Source organism: Lissotriton vulgaris, chromosome 3_1, assembly GCF_964263255.1.
Source record: "Lissotriton vulgaris chromosome 3_1, aLisVul1.2, whole genome shotgun sequence".
Lineage (NCBI taxonomy): Eukaryota > Metazoa > Chordata > Amphibia > Caudata > Salamandridae > Lissotriton > Lissotriton vulgaris.
The window spans coordinates 1,892,546,517-1,892,569,089 of NC_141689.1; the positions used below are offsets into that span (position 1 = coordinate 1,892,546,517).

A 22,573-nucleotide genomic window follows, 5' to 3' on the forward strand; every position below is an offset into this window, starting at 1 on the left:
ATTGGAGAAGAGGTCTCAGTGATGTCATTCTTTCCATCTAAGCCCCGTCCCGTCCTTTTCGGATTTGGGGGCGTGTTTTTTAGTTTTGTTCTACCCTCTTCTCCATTGGCTGGAATGTAAAAACAACAGTCAAAAACATGCCCGTTGTTTACATTCCAGCCAAAGGAGAAGAGGGCAGAAAGAAAAACACGATCCCCAGTCTGAAAAGGACGGGGCTTAGTTCCTTCGTGTTTATCTATTTCTAGCCTCTTACTAACCCTCTTTCGTATTCCACCTCATCCTCGTTGCCTCCTCTCTCCCCACCCCTCTTCTCACCTCTCTCCTCCTCACCTTTCTCCTGGGCTCCCCCCCTCCCGTCCCGGCCTGTGCGCTCCCTGGCTGCCGCTGGGCTCTGTGTGTGTGACGTCGCTTCCTTCCAACATGGTGAGTGCGGGTCGCGACTGGGGAGGAAGAGGGGAGGCAGCACTCGGCACAGGCCCGCGCCCCCTCTGCCTCCCTGCCGGTGGGTGTGGTCTAAAGGGCTGGAGTCCCGGGAGGGGGCTCCCTTGCAGCCACAGAGGCTCACACTGCGTGGGCGGCCGGGTGGTCCTGCGCTCCGCCGAGCTGTTGCTAAGCAAATAATAATCGTATTTGCTGAATAATTTCGGGCCCGGCCAATGGCTGAGGCGGAGCAGGAGCATCTGACAGGCCCGGGGCTGGCCCCGGCCCGAGCCCGCCTTCCGCCGGCTCCTCCTTGCACCGTGCGGACGCTGTGGCAGGCAGACTGCTCCCGGAGTCTCACGCGCAGGCCATGCACCCCGGGCCCTCGAAGCAAGCAACCGGCCTCCAGCAGCCGTAGCAACCCGCTGAGGACGCGCCGCTGAGACCCCCGGAGCACTGTCCTTTGTGCGCCCGCACTCCCCAGCTGGACGCGCCCCGGGGGCAGGGGAGGCTGGAGCGGCCCCCGCTCTCCCTGCCCACCTCCACCTCTGGATGTGGGACGCGGCGGAGCCTCGCAAAATGTGGCAATGGGAGGCGCGCAGCCCGTCCCGCCGTCTGCAGCAGCATGAGGACCAGCAGCACCAGCCCAGCCACGGCCGCCAGCCCAGCCCGAGCCGCCTGCCCGCCGCCCAGGCTCTGAAGCACTCCCACTATGGTGCTTCTTCCCGAACGGGAGAGCAGCGGGCCGCCCCTGGACCCAGAGTACCTGCAGCGGCTGAGCTTCTGAGACGCGGCGTTCGCCCCGGAGCAGATCTCCAAGGTGCGCCTTCTGTGCGGGTGGTGTCCTCGAATCCTCCTGGCCCCTGAGTCCTCACCGCGGCTGGTCCACTGGGCCCCATCTCCCCTGCCTCCCGGGTGGTCCGCTGCTTGCGGTCAGGATGTGGTGTGAGCCCTCAGGCTCTGACACGGGGAGCAGCCTGGAGGCTCTCTAGACCCCTGCAGGACTGCTGGCACTGTTCCTACTACAGGCACGACTAGCCAGACACCCTACCACTGGCTTTTCTCCACCCCCACCACGTGGACCTGCCTATTTACTACAGAGTTCCACGGCCTAGGCCGACCCGTTGTCACACACACACACCATCTTGCCGTTTAGTGCTAATAGCAGCGTGCCCCTGCTGTGGCGTTTGATGACCCCCGTTGTGGAGAGCGGTGGGTAGTGTATGAATGTATTACGGACGCAGGCTTATTTTGGGTGGAAAAGTAATCTCCAGTATTTTTTTCCCATGTGTATATTCACTCCGTCTTGACAGCGAGCTGCACCAGATGCCGCGTGTTTTTCTTACCCATGTCTGCCTCCCTAGACTTGTCTCACTGCACCAGCCCCGTTGGCCTTCTTCTGCACTCTTAATGTTAGTCCGCACCCCCAGTTTATTTAGCCTGATTGTTTTCACCAGCCCCCCTCTCAATTCTCTCTTCCCCACCTCAATGTCCCCCTTTTGTGCGAGGCAACCCTTCTCGGGGGGGATTGTGACCTGGCGAGCCCAGTTTCAATCATGGCATGTGTAACTGAAAATTTCACAATTTAAGGGTCGATATATTGATTAATTCAATTGTCTGTGTAATACATGTTTTGTGCAACTCTTAAAAACGGTAAACATTTGGTATCTAATCCCTTTGTCAGTCAGTAATATCTTTATTTCAGTGAATTTGAGCTTGAAAGTACAACTAAAATTACATACAATTCATTTACTTTTAAAATCGATTGCAAAAAATGGAGCAAGGGTGGATACATGAAATAAACATGGTTGGGTAAAACATACATGGGTATGGCCTATCACAAATATTTTGTATAATCTATTTGAGTAGTTCCGCATGTGAAAGAATATAATCATGTAAAACAGTTGATTGGTCTTAGCTGGAGACAGTTCTGACAATACAAAGTGCATGTACGTCAATGCACGATATAAAACTAGGTATAGAAGATCAGCACTTCAATTACTTTAGAGCTAGCATCTGTGTGTGTGGCTCTGTGTGTGTGTGGGGCTCTGTGTGTGTGTGTGTGTGTGGGGCTCTGGGTGTGTGTGGGGCTCTGGGTGTGTGTGGGGCTCTGGGTGTGTGTGGGGCTCTGGGTGTGTGTGGGGCTCTGTGTGTGTGGGGCTCTGTGTGTGTGTGTGGGGGGGGCTCTGTATGTGTGTGTGGGGCTGTGTGTGGGGCTGTGTGTGTGGCTGTGTGTGTGTGTGTGTGTGTGTGTGTGTGTGTGTGTGTGTGTGTGTGCAAATGCAATAGGTCTCGCATTTGCGAGAGATTAGGCTATTACTCTGTACTACTCTCTAATGCTTACCTATTGCCATTGTAAATGACCATACCATATATTTATCAGTTTAAAAAAAAACAATAAATGAAAAAAATGACATTTGCAATGCCAATAGCTCTAACTTTAACAAAGACGAGACCATTACATTGTAAATGCTTGTTATTCTTTCCTTCTTTCTGACAACCTGTAAGATAATATTCCTGTATTGCATGTGTCCTTTGCGTTGAATAATATTAGTGAATCACCAAACAGGGTTTGTTTTGGCTCTTTATTCGTAAAGTACACTTAGAGTTATCATGGCTCTTCTCTGACAACAGGAAATCTGACTTGCATCAGTAAACACTGATTGGAGACCTGGCTAGATAATTTCCTCATGAGCAGATCTGTTTTAACTGGCTACATATTTCAAGACTGGCACTTTGATTACAAAGAGCAGTTAACAGCCCTACAGCGAAACGCCAGCCACACAGACTCCATGCACTCCGTGCGCCCCCACACACTTTGAATCTCACTGGACTCTACTATGACCAGGGACACCTGAATGCCACCTAAACCTCACACAACAAACTACTCGACTCTCTTACTCCCACCTCTAGGCAGCATAATGTACTTGCATGTTTTACTATACTAATTCAACACTAATCCTCTATGCAGGGGCGGCTCTAGGCTCATGGTGGCCCTGGGCAGGGAGTGTAGGTAGGGGGCCCGGAAGAGGGGGTCCGGGCGGGGCGGAGCACGGATGCCAGTGAAGAGGGGGGGGGGCAGGGTGTTTGGAAGTGGAACAGAGCCAGAGGCCACCAAATCCCTGCCGGGGCCACCACACAAATATGTATCCATCCTCTAAGAAGTATTATATTAAGGATCTATATTGGCGTGGTGGCCCCTGGGATTTGGTGGCCCTGTGCAGGTGCACAGCTTGCACATGCCTAAGGCCGCCCCTGCTCTATGGGTCCCGGAGTAGCTTGCTACTCGCAGAAAAAGCGCTTTGACGCCTCGTCAGGGGTAGTAATCACTATACAAATGCAATTATAATATCTGTATTCCCAATATCACTCTAGAACAAACCACACCACTTACCTCAGAACCATTATTTCGTGGACAGGCACCGCCATCCGACCCTCCAAACTATCTTCCCAGACCCCTTCCACCCTCCCCTCCACCCTCCTGGCCCGCTCCCATATTTCCCCAGTTCATGTTTAAACTACTTTCTTCTCTCCATGTTAATTGACAGATTATCAATAGTTCTAATGTGGCAAAATTATACTGAGCCGAAGTCCATGTCAGCTATTACTCTGTATGTACTTGCACTTTTGAAAATAATAAAAAAAGTTTTTTTTTTTTAATTAATAACACAACAATAGTTACGTACAGATCTTACGATATACATTTGTAGTACATAGGGGAAAGACACTGTCATATATGCTACAACACAATCACACATTATAATCCAATGGTTCGTCTTGTTGACCGTTCAAGTTCCACAGTTGGCAAGATGCACAATTCCCCCCCATAAGCATTCCAGGCCCTCCACTTTTTGTCCCATTTTCTAGGGCCTCCTCTATTTTTGTAGACTTTTTTTTTCAGCTATCATACATTTCTGCCGCCCATCCAATTAGCAACGGCTTGTCTCCTGTCCCCCACTTCATAGCGATGGCCCTTTTGACCAGGGTGGTGAATTGTTGTTCTATGTCTGTGAGGTCAGTTGCCTCAAAAATAATAAAAATATTTAACATAAAAAGCACAGTTTGCATTGAACCTGGATCACAAATCATGTCTTTCATTACAGGGATTCTTTTTTTTTTTTTTTTTTTAAAACCTTTATTGTGCAACAGAAGCATACAGGTACGGGCCTACAACCATTCTGGCCGGCCTCGAAATCAATTTGTAGCACAAAAAGCAACCATAGACCAGCTCAGCAGTCCCAGAGATGAAAAGCAGCAAGTATTTGAAATATTACGTATGGGAAAAGTGACCGCCGAGCACAGGATAAATTAGGCTAATTTTTAAAGTATTAGATAAGAAGGATCAGACGCCATTCAATCCACCGCAAGCACACAGTGGGCAATGAGCACAGCAGATTATCAACAAAACGAAGAGGCACAATCAGAAGATCGGCACAAAAAAGATGCTCATCAGGATAAAAGCATATATTAACAGTACATACTGGTCCTTACCCACCCCATGAAAGTGGAACATCCTAACTAATGTTAGCGGTAAGACCAACAACAAAAGCGATAAGCAGCGCTACGCCTAGCCACCATACTGCACCAAAAGAAGAAAGAAAAAGTGAGAAGAACCAAGGAAAGAGAGGAGAAAAATAAGGCCCATAGAAACTGAAAGAAAACAAAAAACCCCGCCCCCCAACCCCCCACCCTGCACGCATGCAGAGGCTACGGCCTACCCCCCCCCCCCTAGAAGTGTGCCTGTCGCCCGAAAAACAGAGGCCCGAAATTCAGATTCAGAGAAGGGAAAAAGGAAAAGGAAAAAAGGTTTAATATAATACCGGAGGAGGGCCATCCCAACAGGCTCCCGGTCTCCCCTTCCACGAGTGTAATCGCCACCCCAAAAGAAACAGTCAACTACTACAATCACTCAGTGCAATAAAAATGGGGGTGAATCATCACTTATTGCGCTATTTAGTGTGTCATAGGAACTCGCCAATCCGCTTCCCCTCCAGCCACACAGACATCAAATATTAGCGAGAGTCACTTAGCCCTGGCCCGTTCTTGTAAGTCCCCCGTGCCATGTACGCAGAGGAGATCCCGTCTCAGCAGACAAAGGAAGACAAAATGTCCACGCACGGCAGGGGCGCAACTTGCCAACACAAAATGGACGTCGCCGGCCACAGACAGTCTCCCCCACTGAAGATCCTCACTCCCAGTTTCAATCCTGAAAAAGCATACCACAGCAGAAATACAGGGGCGAGGAAAGAGGCAGCAGCCATGGGAGGCAACAGTGGCTGAACCAGTGTCCGAGTCATCAGCGGCGCTGTAGCGGACGGGGCCACCATCAAATGCTGGGAAAGGCAGCCCTCAGAACAATAGAGACATGTGGGCATTCTGCCCCAGGCACCCACACTGTCCGAGATCATCCATTCCCCTCTGCGTCCAAGTAAAGCCACAGTACCCTCCTCAAACTTAGGCGGGGGCAATTCCTCGTGTATCTGGGGGGCATCCGAACGCAGTCGCCCCAGTGTGAGCGCAATATCGTCCAGCCTTCCACCAAGCGCTCGGGAGCCATCCCTCCAAGCGGACTGGAAGTCACTCAGAGCAGCAAGGATGTCACTGCGAGACAGCACAGGCTGTATTTCCCACATCGCAGAGCTACTCGGTGCCTCGCACTCGCCCTCACGCAGCACTTCAGTGGGCAAGGTGTAGCACTCCGTCTTATTCAGGTACCCATCAGGCGTTTCTAGCTGGACGGGAGAACAAAGGCAGGGCAGGGACAAGTCCGGCTCAGGCAGACTACAGCTGGAGTCCCGATGGCTTCCAAAAGATAAGCCCGAAAAGCAATCCACGGCAGTGGCCATCTCCTTTCCGACTCAGCACCAGGCACCAGTGCGGGAGCGGCCCGTGAAAACCGGGCAGGATAGAAGACAAAGCCGGCACGCTCACCTTCCGCACTGCGCGTTCAATATTAATTCCACCGAGCCACTATGTCGAGGATGCACTCCAGCCGCACCGTGTGACAGCCGGGGCACCTTCAGAAAATTCCGCGCTGGAGTTGCTGCGTCCCGGTGGGCCGACTCCGCCCAGGTCCTGCTGGCCGCCGCCGATGAGTCAGCGCCCGGCCCTGTTTATCAGTCGAGGTCTCGGCTCAGGGTCGTTTGAGGCCATCAGTCCACATCGCAATTATGTCCGTCTGCGAGGCCGGTAGAGACGTCGGAATCGCGCATTCAGTATCTGCGCGCATTCACCGTCGCCCCGCTGCCATGTAATACCAAAATCGTGCACAGGATCGTCTTGCGGGGCTCGGAGGCTTACGGAGCCGGGAGCCTACACGTCCTTGCCCATTACAGGGATTCTTGAAGTTGAAAATCCTTGGAGAGCCTTCATTTTAGGTTCTCAGTTTGCAAATATTGCTCATAATTGTTGGCAAATAAGGTGAGATTTCTTCCCAGTAAGGATTTACCCACTATGCTTCACCTTCATTTGCTGACATGCTGGCCGCCACAGTAGATTTACCAGGACTGCTGAAAAACTATTGCCACTGGTTGGTCATGGTGTTTACTCATCCAGCCACATTCTGCAGCTGTGGTCAGTGGATCAGTGTAAGCTGTGGGCGTGCTAAGCGGAAACTATTGCTATAGTAAAGGCTGGAAGCGTGATGGAGCCAGTGACACTGTATGTATTCTGGTAGCGAAGGAAGAACCTGATGCAGTTTTCAAGGCTGTTAATGGCATGGTTTTATGGCCTTTGTTTAAGTCATGAAGAGCCTCCAACCCTCTTTAGTTTGCCCGCCAACCATCCTGGACAACCAGTGGGAGGTAGGATACGCCATCACCTGCACAACTGGAGGTTGATAACATCCAACCGCTAGCTTCTCCAGATTGTCCGAAGAGGCTACTCCGGCTTTTTCGTGACCACCCCTGCCCGCCTTGCAACAGGCTGACGAAGGATCATCTTTCCTTACTCAGCCAGGAAGTGTCAGCCTTTTGGCCTAAGAGAGCTATGGAGAGGGTGTCAGCAGAAGAAGTATGTTGTGGTTGGTATTTCAGCTACTTTCTGGTTAAGAAGGATGAAGGTCTTGGTTCTGTCCTAGATCTGCGCCTTCTGTTTCTTCCTGGAAAAGGAGATATTCAAAATGCTCCTGCTTGTGCAAGCCCTGTCTGTCCTGGAGCCTGCACACTACATCGGTATGCCTTCACTGACAGCGGTTCACTATGAACATGCCAAAGTTACACCTAACCCCTTCTCAGATGCTCCGTTTCATCGTAGCTGTTCTGGACTCAGTGCAGATTTGGCCTTAACCTCCTGAACGGTGAATGAAGGATATTCAGGCTGTGATACCGATGTTTCAGCTTCTATCCTGGGTTTTGGTGAGAATGACTCTGAAGCTGCAGGGCCTCATGACCGCCTGCTTGTGACACATGCCTGATGGCATATGCGGGCTCTGCAGTGGAACCTGGACTTCTAGTGGGTGCAGTATCAGGGGAATTTCTTCAACATGGTTCAGATCTTGAAGGGCACTTCAAAAGATCTGAGTTGTTGTTTAATGAATCACAAGTGGGTCAGTGAAAATGCTTTACCCATATTAATGGGGCAGGGACACTGTGATTTACCGCTTCAAACACTAAAGCTGTCAAATACTATCACCTATTCTGACATTACTCATGCTTAGTTAGCCACCGGTATCCGTAACGTCATGCACTATAACAGAAGCCAAACCTGGGCTATGGAGAAGACCTTCATCACACTATCTAATGTAAGCTGATGAGTAATACATACAGTGTTCTTTCCAACTGAGTAGAAATAGGGCTGTGTTAGACAAATTGCTGTGCCACTTAGGCCTCTGGTATAAGGTGGGTTGGTATATGTGTAGTGATACCATGTTGCCGGCAATTTCATTTATTGGCCAGTATCCTTGCATATAAATCCGTCTATTATAATTATTTACCCCCAGAATAGGAAATAACGTGTGGGCTCAGCATTACCAGGTCCAGATGCGATGTCCCTATTTTGAGAACAAATCCGCTTTGATTTACCACATGATGGTAAATTAGAGTGGTGGGCAAGCAGTGGGGGTTGAAAGAAAAGCAGGGGTGGCATGCTGACAGGAGGGAATAGTCTGTGCTCCTCTGTGCCATGGGTGGATGTTGGGTGGATGACAGGGGTGAAGGCATGGCTGCATTTGCAACCCAAACCTAAAGAATAATGACTTTTCCTAATTGTGATTTCCTTAATTCGATTTTCTATTTGGGATTGCAAATCTATAGAAATCACTATTAGAAGAATGCACTGTTTCATACATATCATGTTGCGATTTCTACAGATTCGCTATTTGGAAATCACAAAGATAAACATTTGTAAATATGGCCCTTAGTCTGTTCGATCCTGCAGGACTTTTTGGTGTGAAATTGTTTGCAGGCCCACCTCCCAGGAGGCATTGCTTGGATATCTATTCTGAGGTAAGGAATGTGTGGCTAGATCAGATGAACTAGTTACTTGCCTTTGGTAACGCCTTATCTGGTAGAGACTCTATCTAGCCGTAGACTCCTTATCGACCCACTCATCCTCCCCGCTCTGTGAACATATTTCTAGGGAAAGGGCTTTCCCTTTTCAGGCCGTAGTTTGCCAGACCAGTGGTTAGTGTTCTTCATGGCTCTGATCTCCTGGTGTGGAAAGTCTCAGAAAGAAACGTGACATCAACACGCTGGAGTGGAACTGTGTATGTCACTCCTGGCACAGACAGCACCATTTACTGGCTCGCAGGGGTACTATTCATGAGAAATTTCTGCATCCAGTCTGACGCCTGGGGATAATTCTAAGGTAAGGAATCTGTGGCTAGATATCTCTACCAGATAAGGCGTTACCGAAGGTAAGTAACATGTTCACCACCCCATATCATTTGAGGCCTAGTAGTCTCTCCTTGCTCCGAGGCCTAGTAGTCTCTCCTTGCTCTGACTCCCAAATGGTGTCTGATACAGGGTAACTGTTCTTTACAGCAACATATTATTGTTTTGCTGATCAGATATTATATGGATCATCCCAGATTTGGTTTGACTCAAAGATGTTTAATAAGTGGGGGGACTATGGCTTCTTTAAGGACTTAGATCATACAACCACCTCCTAGTGATATTGCTACATTTTCACTTTATACTTCACGTCCAGGCTCTGCCTGTATTTTGTCTGGTGGTGCATTCCAGATGATGTATGTTATATCTGTGACTTTCTTATCACTTGAGACCTATTGGCTTTGTCCATGATTTTTAATTCTGCTGTACATTAGCACTGCTTAAAATAATGTAAACAAACAAAAAGTGATATGATTGTTGTGAACAGAACACACAAGGGGAGGAGTATATTTTAGTTTGGCATTTGTTAGCTATCAGCTGATAATTAATTTAGAAATAACATGGGTTGCGTACACAATGTCAGCACAGAGTTTCTGCTCTCAATAGGAAAAAGCATGCCTTGCTCCCCATGCGCCCCCCCCTCTCCCCAACCATCTGACAGTTCTTAGCAACAAGGTTGAGAAGAATGTCGGAGAGAGCAAAGCCGTCCTGTGCAGGAGACATTAAATGAAGACAGAAAGAAACGGCTGGACTAACACAAAGCTCCGCAGTGTAGAAAGAAGGGATGGTGAGACTCCTGAATGCGAGTGTATGAGTACGAGGAGCAAGATCAAATAGGGAGTGAGAAATACTAGTCAGGCGAGGGTGGGGGGGTAAAGGTTTGGGGGTGGGCTGTTGGGAAAGAGCCCTTACAGTGTGAAGGCAAAAGAGTGTACCTGTGTGAAAGAGAGTAAGAGTCAACGAGGGCGGAGGAGAGAGAGGGAAACATGAAGGTGTCTGATCTTGTGTAATGTAATTGGGCTCTCATGTAAAGCGCTCCAATATCTTTCAGTAGAGTTTGCGCTATATATTTAAAAAACACTTCAGAAAAGCGAGAGAGACCGGGAAAGAGAGAAAAAGGGAGAGAGGAATGAAGAGATAGAGATATTGGGACAGTAAGTGAGAGACCAGGAGAGAGAGCGAAAACAAGCACCTAAGTGGTGCGTGCGTGTGCGTTTTTGCATAAAGTGCAACTCCCAATTCTTCTCATGACTTTACATATGCTGACTGAGACTGGTTTGAAATTCAACAGCGCATGCATGTGAGACTGCAAGGGAGCTGCTATGCAGCAAGTGTCCGGGAAGGAGCCAACTTGTGTATGGGAAGTAATGGATGCGGGCAAAAGAAAGTTTTAAACGGCCTGCTACAGTAGAGAGAGGCGGGGAGGGGGGGAAGTGGAGGCCAGCAGAGTGACGCGATCTGTGCTGGGGGAGGGGGAGGGAATTGAAGCGCGGAGAGAGGCATGCAAGGCTTAATGTACCTTGAAAGAAACCCACATGGCGGGTGCACGTGCACGCAAGCTTGAGGCCAGTGGTAGCACTTTGAAAACCCCCTTACTAAAAGTCGAGCAAGCAGCGCATGCACTGCTTTAGGCTCGACCTAAAAACGAATAATGGCTTGTCCTTCCTATGCTCTGTTTTTCGAGATGAATAGTGATAATCAGAAAGTATATATTCAGGGCAACAGGTTTGTTTTTGCAAGCCATGGACGTAATGGAAAAGATAGAATCTCCCAGCACGTTTCTACACATTCTGAACTACAACACTTTTTAAAAATCTGACTTGTTTAAAAATGATTCCAAAATATATAACTACTTTTTCGTGTTAAATTTTGCACTAGAGTTTCTGCTTTTATTTTTTATGTTTTCAAACATTCCATCTCTTTCATATAAAAGATCAGCATACCAATGATTTAAGTGGTATGTAAGGGAAGTGGACAATGTGACCATGTATTAAAAGGAATAAAGTAAACCCTGCTTTAAGTTATGAGGATATTGCAAGTCACCATGAAATTCCATTACCTATATGGTCTTGCAACTCCTCAGTGCTTTGCAGTATCCCTATAATGTGTTGCAGGGGTTGCTTTATCCCATATAATTCATCTGCATTTGCACATCGACAAATCGCTCTGCGACCTACAAATGAGACTTCCCCCCCTGCCTTTCACCCTCCTTGCGGCATCAAGGCACTGCAACATCAAGAAAGAGCAAAACTAGATAAACCTTCTTTATAAGTGTAGTAAAATCATGTACCCTACAAAAGGGTGTGAATAACAATCATTGCAACTAAATATGGATCACAGTCTTATATCAGGTCATAGTTAATAATTGTTTCCAGACCACTATTCATGTCCTCTCCCAGCAATTATTATCATCTTTAGAATTGTATTTTAAGATTGAGTTTTCAAATGTATGTTTCTTAGACTTTTGCAAAACATTGACATACCAAAAGATTTATGGATTAATTGAAAATAGCTGAATTCCAAACATTTGGCTATATAATTAAATTTGGATCTTCTGACCATTTTGAATGCGACTGCCAAATGTCGCCTATGCCAAACAACTATACATTGTCAAACTAATAAAATACAGTGAATAGATTAAAAGTAAAGCCCTTTTACTGTAGTATGTTTAGCACTACAGCACCTTTCACAATCTGCCACACAAAATATAATCGCTCCACCTGACACAGCTTGTTTTGGCACACCGAAAATACAACCTCTCCTTCTTATTACAGTAAAGTGTGAGGACTGCAGTGTTGCCCGAACAAAGAGACCCGCAGTGGATGTCCTGTGTGCTAACGACTGGACAGTAATTCTCCTTTGGCAAATGTCAGCCTTTCAGACATTGCTTAATTGGCTAGTTGAGGTAGTTGGCAGCCTGGGAGCATGCTTGGAGAGATCGAGCACAGTGTGGTCTCTTAGGCAGGACATTCACGATAAATGAAAAGGTGCTGACGTTCACTGGCAAGAGGATATAGAGCAAGAGGAAGTTTGGCATGCCTCGGAAAACCCAGTGCTCCATTGAGAGATGACAACATAAGTTTAACATCAGTGTCAACTTTCAAAGGGGTTCAATTATGCATTCCGTATTCCTCTGTCTTGTTTCCCATGCTGTTTTTTAAACCATTATTGAAATCCTTTATTTTAAAGACTTCTCTTCAAAATAATCTTTTTTTAAATATAAAAACATATTGTAGAGGAAGATTTAAAAATACATTTCTTCTGGTATTGTGTGATTTATTTTTAAATTTCAAGATTTCACTTATTTCCTAAGGAAGCAAATGTTTGTTGAGGATGACGCCACTTCATCCGTAGACACGGTTTTCACTCTATGCCTTGATGCTAGATTTCAACCTTCCCTAGTCTCCTCCCCTTACAGACACTACATTTGCAGCCCAAACCTCTAAATGAACTGTGTACCTGTAAGTGGTAAGCCTAATTTTCCCTAATTGATGGTGGTCGACGGTCCCTTGTCGGTCAGGGATAATCTTCTTCCTCCTAGGACTGGTCAAGGGCCAGCTCCCGATGTCCTTCTTCCTCTCTGTCGCCTGGTAAGTCACGCCATAGGCGGTCAGCATCAAGGCCTTTCCCAACTTTACAGCGTGTGTGCGGTGTCCCTGACTCACCTCCTATTCCTCCAGTATCGGAGTCGGAGCGGGTGTCTGTTCCAAGCATTGTTTTTTCCCAGCAACCAGGCGACTGTGGCTCAGATGAGGTACTACTGTCTCTCCCTTCATACCATTTTTTTGCTTTCAACCTTCTTCTGGCACGCCTCTCAGCCCGAGGAGGTCTGTGAGGTCTCGACTGACTCCACACCGGCTGGACCTCCCTCCTTGTTAGCGGGACCCTCCGAATCCATGCTCGACTCCCTTTCGGCTCAGATGCACAACCCTACGGGGTTCTCACCTGTGACGCCTATATTGGATCTGTCCGCGCCAACTCCGGCTTCGCCAACACTGATCGCCTCTAATTTGTCTCTTCCCCCGGACGCCGAGATGTGGTCTTCTTGACGTCGTTATTAGCAATGGTGGACCAGTCCCCTTCGGGCTACATTCTTCCGTTTTTGAGGGATCCCCCTGGTGTGTTCTCCATGGCACAAGGGTAATTTTGTGATGTGGGTACTTACATAAATCATCCTCCTCCAGAGCTTCATTGGGTTTTTGACCTCTTTGACTTATAACTGCCTTGACTCTTCCTCATCCTGGTGCCTGTTTTTTCCTCCTCGCCTAGCTTCAGAGGGTAGCTCAGCTTTTGCTCAGCTTTTGTGGAGAGTTGATGTCGTTCTGGGGCTACAGTTTCCTTCTTTGAAAGTGACCATTGATCCCCTACCGGGGGCGCTTCAGCAGAGCCCGCAGGGAATTGAGCCTGCCCTTCCCTTCAGTGAAATCTTCTTTGATATTCTGTTGGGCACTACGGCTAAGCCAATTTCAATGGCCTCTGTGGACCAGTCTATTGCTCATAGGCACCATCCTGCCCCTGGAGGCCAGCTGTGCCTTTTCAGTAAGCCTTATCCACGAAGCTTTGTGGTTCAGGCTGTTACAGCCTCCATCGACATCGGCGCCGTGCCTTACGTCCCTTCGGACAGGGAGTCTAAAGGGCTGGATACTTTGGGCCAATATATCTTTTCTGCTAGCATCTCCGCTTTGCGGTCACTTAATTTGACTTGTGTTTTGGGCCGTTTTTCTCATGTATTCGGCCTCATGCATTCTCCCTTCCATCCCGATGACTCGCCTGACACATCTTGCTCCTGTGATACAGGATGGCCGTCAGGCGGCTAGATTACGGATTTGTGGTGGCATAGATACCACAGATTCTATTGGGTGGGCCAAGGCCCTTTCGGTAGCTCTTGGCCTGCTTGCCTAGTGACATACCTCTGGCTTCTCCAAGGCTGTTCAAGCCGCCTTGGTGAGCTTGCCATTCGATGGCCAATATCGGTTTGTCTCTGTCTGACTCAGCTTTACTCTGTTTTCGGGCTACTCAGAGAAGAGCAAAATCTTAAGCCCTGATTGCTATACTGTCCTCTTTTCCTCTGTACTCTGGTTGGAAATTGTTTCTTTCATTTCTTTCTGCGTGAGCTGTTATAGGGCGGTGCCATTTAGCTTCATTTCACTCTTCCCTCCACGTGCCGTCCAGTGTGATGCCCTACCCCGGCAGCTATTTTCTTTTCTTGCATTCTTACCCTGTCATTGACAGGTGTTGGTCCCTGGTTTTATTCTGGGTCGCGTCAATTTCTGACCCTGTTGGTGTCTACACGGGTGGCTGCGCGGTGTTCTTTACTTACTACCCTAGTTCTGATAGGTGTTTTTTCATGGTATTGAGTGGATGCACTGTTGCCTTCTTCCCTGTCTGACAGGGTACTTCATCTGTATGCCTCAATATGTTTCTGACGCAATAGTACCACTTATAGGGGACTCCATATGCCGTGCTTGGTGTACAGGTGCAAGTCGGAAGATGGTGCACGGGGGTTCTTCTTGCCCTCGCCCCCCCCCCCTTTTTTTAGTGTTCTCCATACTGGCCAGGGGGTTCTTTCCTTACACTCTGTCTGGCACCCTTCTTTCCTAGCAGATGCAAGAAGGGAAGGGGCAATATTCTTAGTCTGGTGCTGCCGGGAGTGGTGTTGGTTCTTTCTCTCATCAGGCGTTGGCACTTCTTCTCGCTATACACGTGTGAGACTGGCCCCTGGCTGTGCGCTCTCTCTCTCTCTCTCTCTCTCTCGCTCTCTCGCTCTCTCGCTCTCTCGCTCTCTCTCTCTCTCTCTCGCTCTCTTTCTTTCGCTCTCTTTCTCTCTTAAGTTCCTTGTGGCCATTCCTTGTACTTATCTTGGCATTGATTGCCTTCTAGGCCCCTGTATGACCTGTTTTCCTCGACTTCTGCATTGCGCAGAGCTGCATTTGCTTTCACTTTTCGATTGGAGCTGTTTCCAAGAGGCACAGGGTCAGACTGATTTGCACATGGCCATGTCTGAACTGGGGTGGTGGAGTGAGCTAAAGAATGATGATGAATTAAACCCAGATCAGTTGACTGGGGGCGAGTGCTTGCAATGTTCAACACTCCGTCCATCATCCCCTTTGGGTTTGCGCTGTTTCCATGACACCTCTGATAGCAACCCAACATTTCTTTACTGGCCTGGCTGTTCTTAAGGTGTGCCTTTTGCCCTTTTGAGGGTATATGGCGAATGTTTCTCTCTTTTCTTCTTGAATAGGGGTCCTTGCCCTTGAATTTGAAATTTTAGGAATTTATAGAGCGCACGTACACTATGCAGTTTCTTGGCGCTGAAACTTGCCCTTCCACTACGGGTTGGATTGTATGGAGGTTTGTGATCCTATAGGATTCTTTTCCACTGCTTCTTGTGAGCTCGGTTGCAGTTCTTACCCTTAAGGGGGCTCATCTCCCTTGTACTTATAGGCAACCAAGAGTGATCTGTGATGGCATCAGGATCCCCACCCACATTGTTCCCTGGTTTGGTGTCCGGGCACAGGTTGTTCCCATGCATACAACCCGTTCATACAAGGGTTTTGCCTTGCTTATGGCCTTCCTCATTCCTAGGCTCTGGACACTGCCTCGCGATCTATTCCTTCTCTTCTTTAAACTGGCCCTTCGATTGGACTTTTTTTTCTGGCGTTGGACTTCTAATACTAATTTCTTTTGTGCTGTGGCCTGGTTGTCTGCATAGGCCTCGCAGGTGTTGGCCGCGTCCACCTCGGTCCCTTTTTCCAGTCGTCCATTGTGGTCTTTATTTCTCTATTCTAGCAGGGTTGTTTTCACCTGCTGTTTTCTGCTCAATTGTCTCACAACTGCCTCATTGCACCGTTCTGTCAGTAGTGCTGATTCTGTCTGCTCCCTTGGTTTTCCGGGGTGTGTACTTCCGCCCCACCCTCTTACTTTAAACCGGGCCATATGGCTGGTTGCCAGTTTGCCGTTCTCTCCTTCATCCTATGGCCGCTGCATTGGTCATTGTATGTACCCTTCTTGGGCACCTGTTATTGTACAGTGTGAAATCTGGTACGTTTATGTTCATACATATGTTATATATATTTTCATATCTCTTTAATTATATGTGTTTTATACCTTATTTTTTTTAGATTCTATTCGGCATAGTCCCAGAGAGCCTCCTCTCTCTCAAAGTGGTCTTTGGCCATGATTGTTATTTCTCATGATGCTTTATCAGCTATTGGTTGAAGCTTTCTGCCAAGCCTACTTCTATGGCTGGGAGCTTGGCTCTGTAGTTTCAGCTGCTGTCTTTAACCTTCCTCCTCAGTCTCTTTGACCGGTTGTCCTTTCGGAGGGTAAGGGGGGGGGGGGGGGGGGCGTTTTAGAGCTACGTATATATGATGTGTTCCTCCTACATGTCTTGTTCGCCTGCCATGCATTTTCTCCCATGTCTTCGCACGGCTGCGGATTCAGTTCCATACAAGGTTCTCCCCGAGTTTCTGGTGGGGTACTTTCTGCCACCCCTCCAGTCTCTCTTTTACTTATTCAGACCGGATAGCCTAGTCTGGGATATTTAATGGAATCAGTTTGCAGGCCCTCTTCCAGGATGGCATTGCTTGTGTATCTATTCTAAGGTAAGGAATCTGCGGATAGACGTCTTGATTAGATTAGGTTAATTGCCTTCGGTAATGTCTTTATCTGGTCTTATCTAGACCTACCTGCAGATTCCTTACTGACTCACCCATCCTCCCTGTTTAGAGAACTGATTCTCCCCTTTTTCCAGTTCCTTCTTTGCACGCTTTTGTCTTTCATTTTCAAAAGAAAAAAACATACAGAGGGGAGACCAAGAAGGACAATCCAAACTTCCAGTTGTTCTTCATAAAAGTGTTTTTCACAAAGAGGACTCTTTTTTTAACACACTGTTTCCATGGCAGTTTCTATACGTGGCTCTGTGTTTTGCAGCGGAAAGTAGTCGCGGAAGAAATTGACGTCAGCGGGTTAGGGGAGGGCTTATATGGACTCTGACGTCTCATCAGGTGGTCGGCGACATAGGGAGTCCCTCAGTGTCCTTACCGATGCACAGAGGTACTGCTGTAGAAAGATTTCTGGATCCAGTCTGGCACCTGGGGATAATTCTAAGGTAAGGAATCTGCAGCTAAAACTAGACTCTTAACAGATAAGGCATTACCGAAGGTAAGTAACTTATTCATACATTACAATCAGATTTGCTTCCATCAAATACTTAAATTTCATGTTGAGAGACAAAATATTTACAGGATGGAGGTCCTCTCAGAAACAGTTTCATGGTTCTCAAAGGTCTTCTCTTAAACCAAGGAGAAAAAAAGTTGGTGTCCTAACAGAAATAAATAGTGACAAATAGAATTTGGCAGCAGCATTTCTGAGACACACATTTTTAATTGTACAAAAAACGTAATTAAGGTAAAGAAATATTTATGATATTGGTGGTGGTGTTTTTATGATGATGGAGGATCATTTAGTGCCACTGTTGAGATTCTTTTCATAAAGATTTTGATAAATTACTAACATCATGGTTTCTCTGGGATGCAATTTCAGAATATCAAACAATATAATACCACTTTTAATTTAAGACAAGCAGCACAAGTATCTTGTTCTAGTGGACCAATGTGAGCGCAGTATGAATGGTTTTGGAAAGAATATGCGTACCTTTCATTTAGGTATGGTTCCTTCTGTCCCTCTATATTTGTCAGTTTTCATGCACTGTAGTATTTTGTAATCATGCACAAAATATTATTTGTAGTAGATAAAGTTTTGCAGTTGTCTGTAATTTCACACTCTGATATCTTTAAGTAGACCTTTCTTCTCAATTACACAAAGAGCATTGGTGGTTGGAGCATCTCGTAGTTGTTTCAAGATAAAGGGATGAATGAAATGCCATTTGTAAAGCGCCTGGTTGCACCAACTGTGTCCCCCCCCCCCCCCCCCCCCTCCTGCTCTAGGATCATACCTAGGCAAGAGAGACGAAGAGCATTGGTTGCAGAATGGAGGTGCAAGATAGCCACCAAAAATTACGATGCCGATAGCCAGATTTTTAATTGTTCCCCAAAGGAGTTTTCCCGAGAGTCAGAGCGCAACATTAGTGGGCAGGGATGGATACCCAGAATATTTGCAGTACTTGTAGACTGAAATTGTGATCTCAACTATAAATGTATCCAGTTCTTGCAGGTCTCTTCATCAACTGATTAGTTGAATAGTTTTACATTTTGATTGACTCCTCCAATACCCCCATATACAAAAGCCATTGAGGTCTTTCTAGAAGCTCACTGTTGGTATAATATTGTATTGGAAGAGTATTCAAAGAATTTCAATTGGACAGATCTATTTCTGAAGGCTTGGTTTAATGTGTGTTGTTGTGTGAATTGCTTCTAAAGCACTTAATGCCATACAAGTTGCTTCAAAGTGCTAGAGGGAAGGCAAAAAGATGACAGCTGCTTGCAAAGAGTTTCTTGTTTATAGTAGTTTAAAGGGATCCATGAAAGTCTTTAGAACTTAATAACTGGCATATGGCTTGCATTAGCAGTGAAGAATACAGAACACCTAATAGATACGCTATTTTATCATGGTTATAGGTCACGGATTTGAGAAATTATGCTATTAATATTGTTTTCTGTTTCAATGTAGTTAAATACATGTTAACTAGTATTCGTTCTTTGGCTTTTCACCCATGAAAAAGTAATTGTCTTCTCATAGGGAAACAATTTGGAACCTCTACTCCATTCCTCGGATCAACGAACCAGTGTGGCTGACCATGATGTCCAACATGCCAGAAAAGAACCATCTCTGCCATCATTTTCTCAAAGAACTGACTCTTCTAACAGAGCAGACCAATAGGAACCAGTATGTAATCATCTTCGTAGTGCTTTTTATAATATTGTTCAACATTTTCTTTTTCCAGTATTAAATATATTATTTTTATTGTTAGGTTTTTGGCTGCTTTACTTACTGCTGTGCTGACTTACCATCTGGCCTGGGTACCCACAGTAATGCCAAACGATCATCCTCCTATTAAGTCCTTCTCAGAAAAGCTTGCCTCCCAGTCTGTCAACTTGCTGGCAAAATCTCATCCTTATAATCCACTCTGGGCACAGCTTGGTAAGTAAACGGGCTTGTGAACTGTGTCCTGATTCATGCTGAAGAAAGCCGCAGAGGCTCGCACATTTCAGTGAACACATTATTTTTAAGTATAGCAATGTGTATTGATATATCAACTGTATGTAGCAAGATTGCTGTGTCCCTTACACAGTGTCGGCAGAATCTGTACATTGCCATAAGAGAGTAACATTCATTGATAAATATTACTAGGTTCTAGCACTTAGCTTTTCTCTTTTTATGTAAAGACTGAAAGAAACTACTGTTTTAGGAATGTTTATTATCCCTTTGTGTGGACAGTCGGAGATTGCTAGAACTACGACTAGGAATGTTTATTCCGACAAGTCTGGCTTTTACTTCGTATCCCATTAACAACTCAATTCCTCCCTTTGTCTTTCCAGCCTTTGTATTAACCCTGACTACTTGTTTTTTTTCTTTAAAAACCTCTTGCAGGAGGTATTTGAGAACAATGCAGTGAGTTGCTTACTTTTACATTTTAGCACCATCTTTTTAGGTTTTCTATTCCCAATAACTTCTCTTGCCAGGATAAGTTAAGTGATAAAATAGAAGGCCAAGCATTGATGCTCAACTTTTTTGCTAGGGTACATTGGGATGACCTGTATCTGAAAGCAGCTTTTACAGGTAGTCGACTGATACATTTAATTCTATTTATTAGATTATTGGTGTCAGTCCTCCCATTTAAAGGGTTAGTGGCTCAGCTCATAATATGATTGAACTCTGGGAGGCGCCTGATGAAGATAGGGGTGAAGAGGAACAGTGTTTATGGTGAAAACCAGATGAAACCGTTTTGATGATGTATTTATATCAAATGGGGTTGCTTTCTGATCCTTTTCAATGTGCGCCTCTTTTGCCTTTTCTAGTGCTGTCCATGTTACAGTTCCATCATACCTGCAACCATTAGCAGGAGGTCTAAGCTTCTCATCAAAATGAACTTCAACCACTTAACGTTTTGTCGAGCTTTCGGCTCTAAGGTGCCATTGTACGTTATTATCAATGATGATACCCTTGGTGCTCGTTTTAGGCCATGTTGATAACTGCAGGTACATTGATCTCAGCTCATATTCGTGTGCCTCCAATTTGTTTATTTGTAACTACCAAGAATGGCCGAAGTAATTTACCAGTATTCACGTAATAACCACATCTGTGGCTAACTATAGAAAGAATTTCCATATGTGACATGTTTTAAACTATTCTGTACAATTTAATCAAACATTGATTTTTATGTAAAATGAAAAACTCTTCAAGGTCTTGGCTGATTCACATATCACCTGGTAGGTTGGTGTCATTCCTAATACGCACTGTCCACTCCTATCACTGTTTACCACCTCTACAACTGTCAGCATAGCAACCTTTGTTTCATTCCTGGTTTGTTCTTCCCTCCCTGCCTTTCGTGTGGCAGCCTCTCTGAAGGAGTGAAAGGCATAGTTTTTCCTCAGTGGCTTTCAACATGAGACACAACTATTATTTAGTACAGTATTGGCATAGATCTGACTGCCCTTTGTCTACGCTATTCTGGTACTGGGGTATCCTGGATTCCTCCAGGTGCACTCATTCTTCATTCACCCACCATTTATCCTTTCTACCTACTACTAGTCAGGATGACGGAACTGCTTGATCAGTTGCGCTTACAGAGATAGTACAAACCCACCCAAAAGTCTTTGCTTTTGGGGGCCACCTTTCACCACCCACAATTTATCACCTCCGGGGGAGACTCCCCTGAGTCAGCCTGTCTTTGAGAATCTAGTACTCCTCCTACACCTGCCTTTGCTCTCAGAGGAAAAAAGTCATACTTCAGGAAACTCTGACAGGACTTGCTTTCTTGTCATCCTTCTTCCACTGATTATTTACATCGACTTACTTGGCTCTCAGGAAAGTAGTTGTAACCAGTCTAACTTCTACTTTTATATCACAGTCCCACAGCCTTTTTATGACTGATTGAAACCCTGAAACTCCAACATATCCATTTGCTAAACTCCTATTACTTCCCAAAACATAAATACACAAAAGAAAGAGTATAAAGCAATGTTCCACCATAGTCCACATTAAGAAGATTCAGTTAAATTGGTTCAAACACTCTTCCTCTTAAGTGAGCCTTGTACTAAATCTTGAAGGTGCCTACTGATGGGCATTGTTGGACTGAAATGGAAAATATGCTTTGTTGTGTATTGCATGTTTCTTTGAAACATCTTTGTCAAGTATATACCTTTCGTAAACCCCCAGTTTCTCTTATCTTTGGCAATTAATTCATCCAACATACGCCCCTTCATTCTTTTGTCTTGAATATCACTTTACCTTCCTCTGCCATGATTTGAAAACTCCAGTGGCTCCTTGATTTCTCAAAATCTAGCCACCCCTGAATTCTGTTGTCCCAAATGGACTTCGACTACATTAAGTCAACTAATACCTAGGGACAAAGCCCAGTTGGCCATTGAGTAAATCTAGCTGCAAGCCAGCTCTATCGCCAGTTATGTTCCCAATGCTCCATCTTGTCACTGATGATCTTCTATGTGAATTTAAAGTCCTTGGAAGTCCTGTTTGCTGACAGGGTCATCTTGGTTCACCAACTCTTGCACTTAGTTATATCAGTCACCGTCTTTCTGCAAGATGATTAAGGTCTACCTCAAACAAACCCAAACCAAGATGACTTTTGCACTCATCTCCATGGACTGGAAACATCAACAGGTATAGATGTTAATGACTTCACTTGTGGTTGATAGTGCTGAACCTCAATCTCTTCTTCAGTTCTCACATCGCACGATAGACAAATGCTGCCTTTTCAGTAAGCGTCTCTTCCTCACAAATCAATGCCCTTCCTCCCAAATAGCAGATTTTAAAACAGCAGTCCAGGCTCTGGGTCTTTTTTTATTGATCTCTGAATAGAGACACTGCTCCTTTAAGATTTTTCCTCCTTTTGACCCCTTGATGGCTCCTGCTTACCACGCATTCTTGCTCTGCAAAGGTAGCATTGTGCTGCAGGAAGGAATCATGCTAGAGTCCGGCAGCACTTGAATCAAAAGTGAAGACTCGCAGATGTCAATGGGAGGAGCCAAGATGGCGACCGGAGCAGACCTGTAGGCTCCCGGCTCCTCCAGCCTGCTACCGCCGCGCCGTGATCCTGGCATAAATCCTGATGCAATTCACTACTGGATGAAGTGCGGCGCGGCGCTGGTTCCAGCGGTGTGTTCCTGGTCTCTCGACCTGCC

At 46.2% G+C, this 22,573-nt stretch overlaps 1 protein-coding gene across 3 annotated transcripts in view; it reads left to right on the forward strand.

Annotated features, from left to right (window-relative positions):
- The window catches only part of FNIP2 (folliculin interacting protein 2), a 387,981-nt gene that overhangs the window by 296,814 nt on the left and 68,594 nt on the right, over positions 1 to 22,573 (forward strand). For all 3 annotated transcript variants that reach the window (XM_086962360.1, XM_086962362.1, XM_086962359.1), the window contains 2 exons: positions 18,951 to 19,097; positions 19,183 to 19,352. In XM_086962360.1, the coding sequence (XP_086818486.1) occupies positions 18,951 to 19,097; positions 19,183 to 19,352 (317 nt within the window). The remainder of the gene's footprint in view (positions 1 to 18,950; positions 19,098 to 19,182; positions 19,353 to 22,573) is intronic.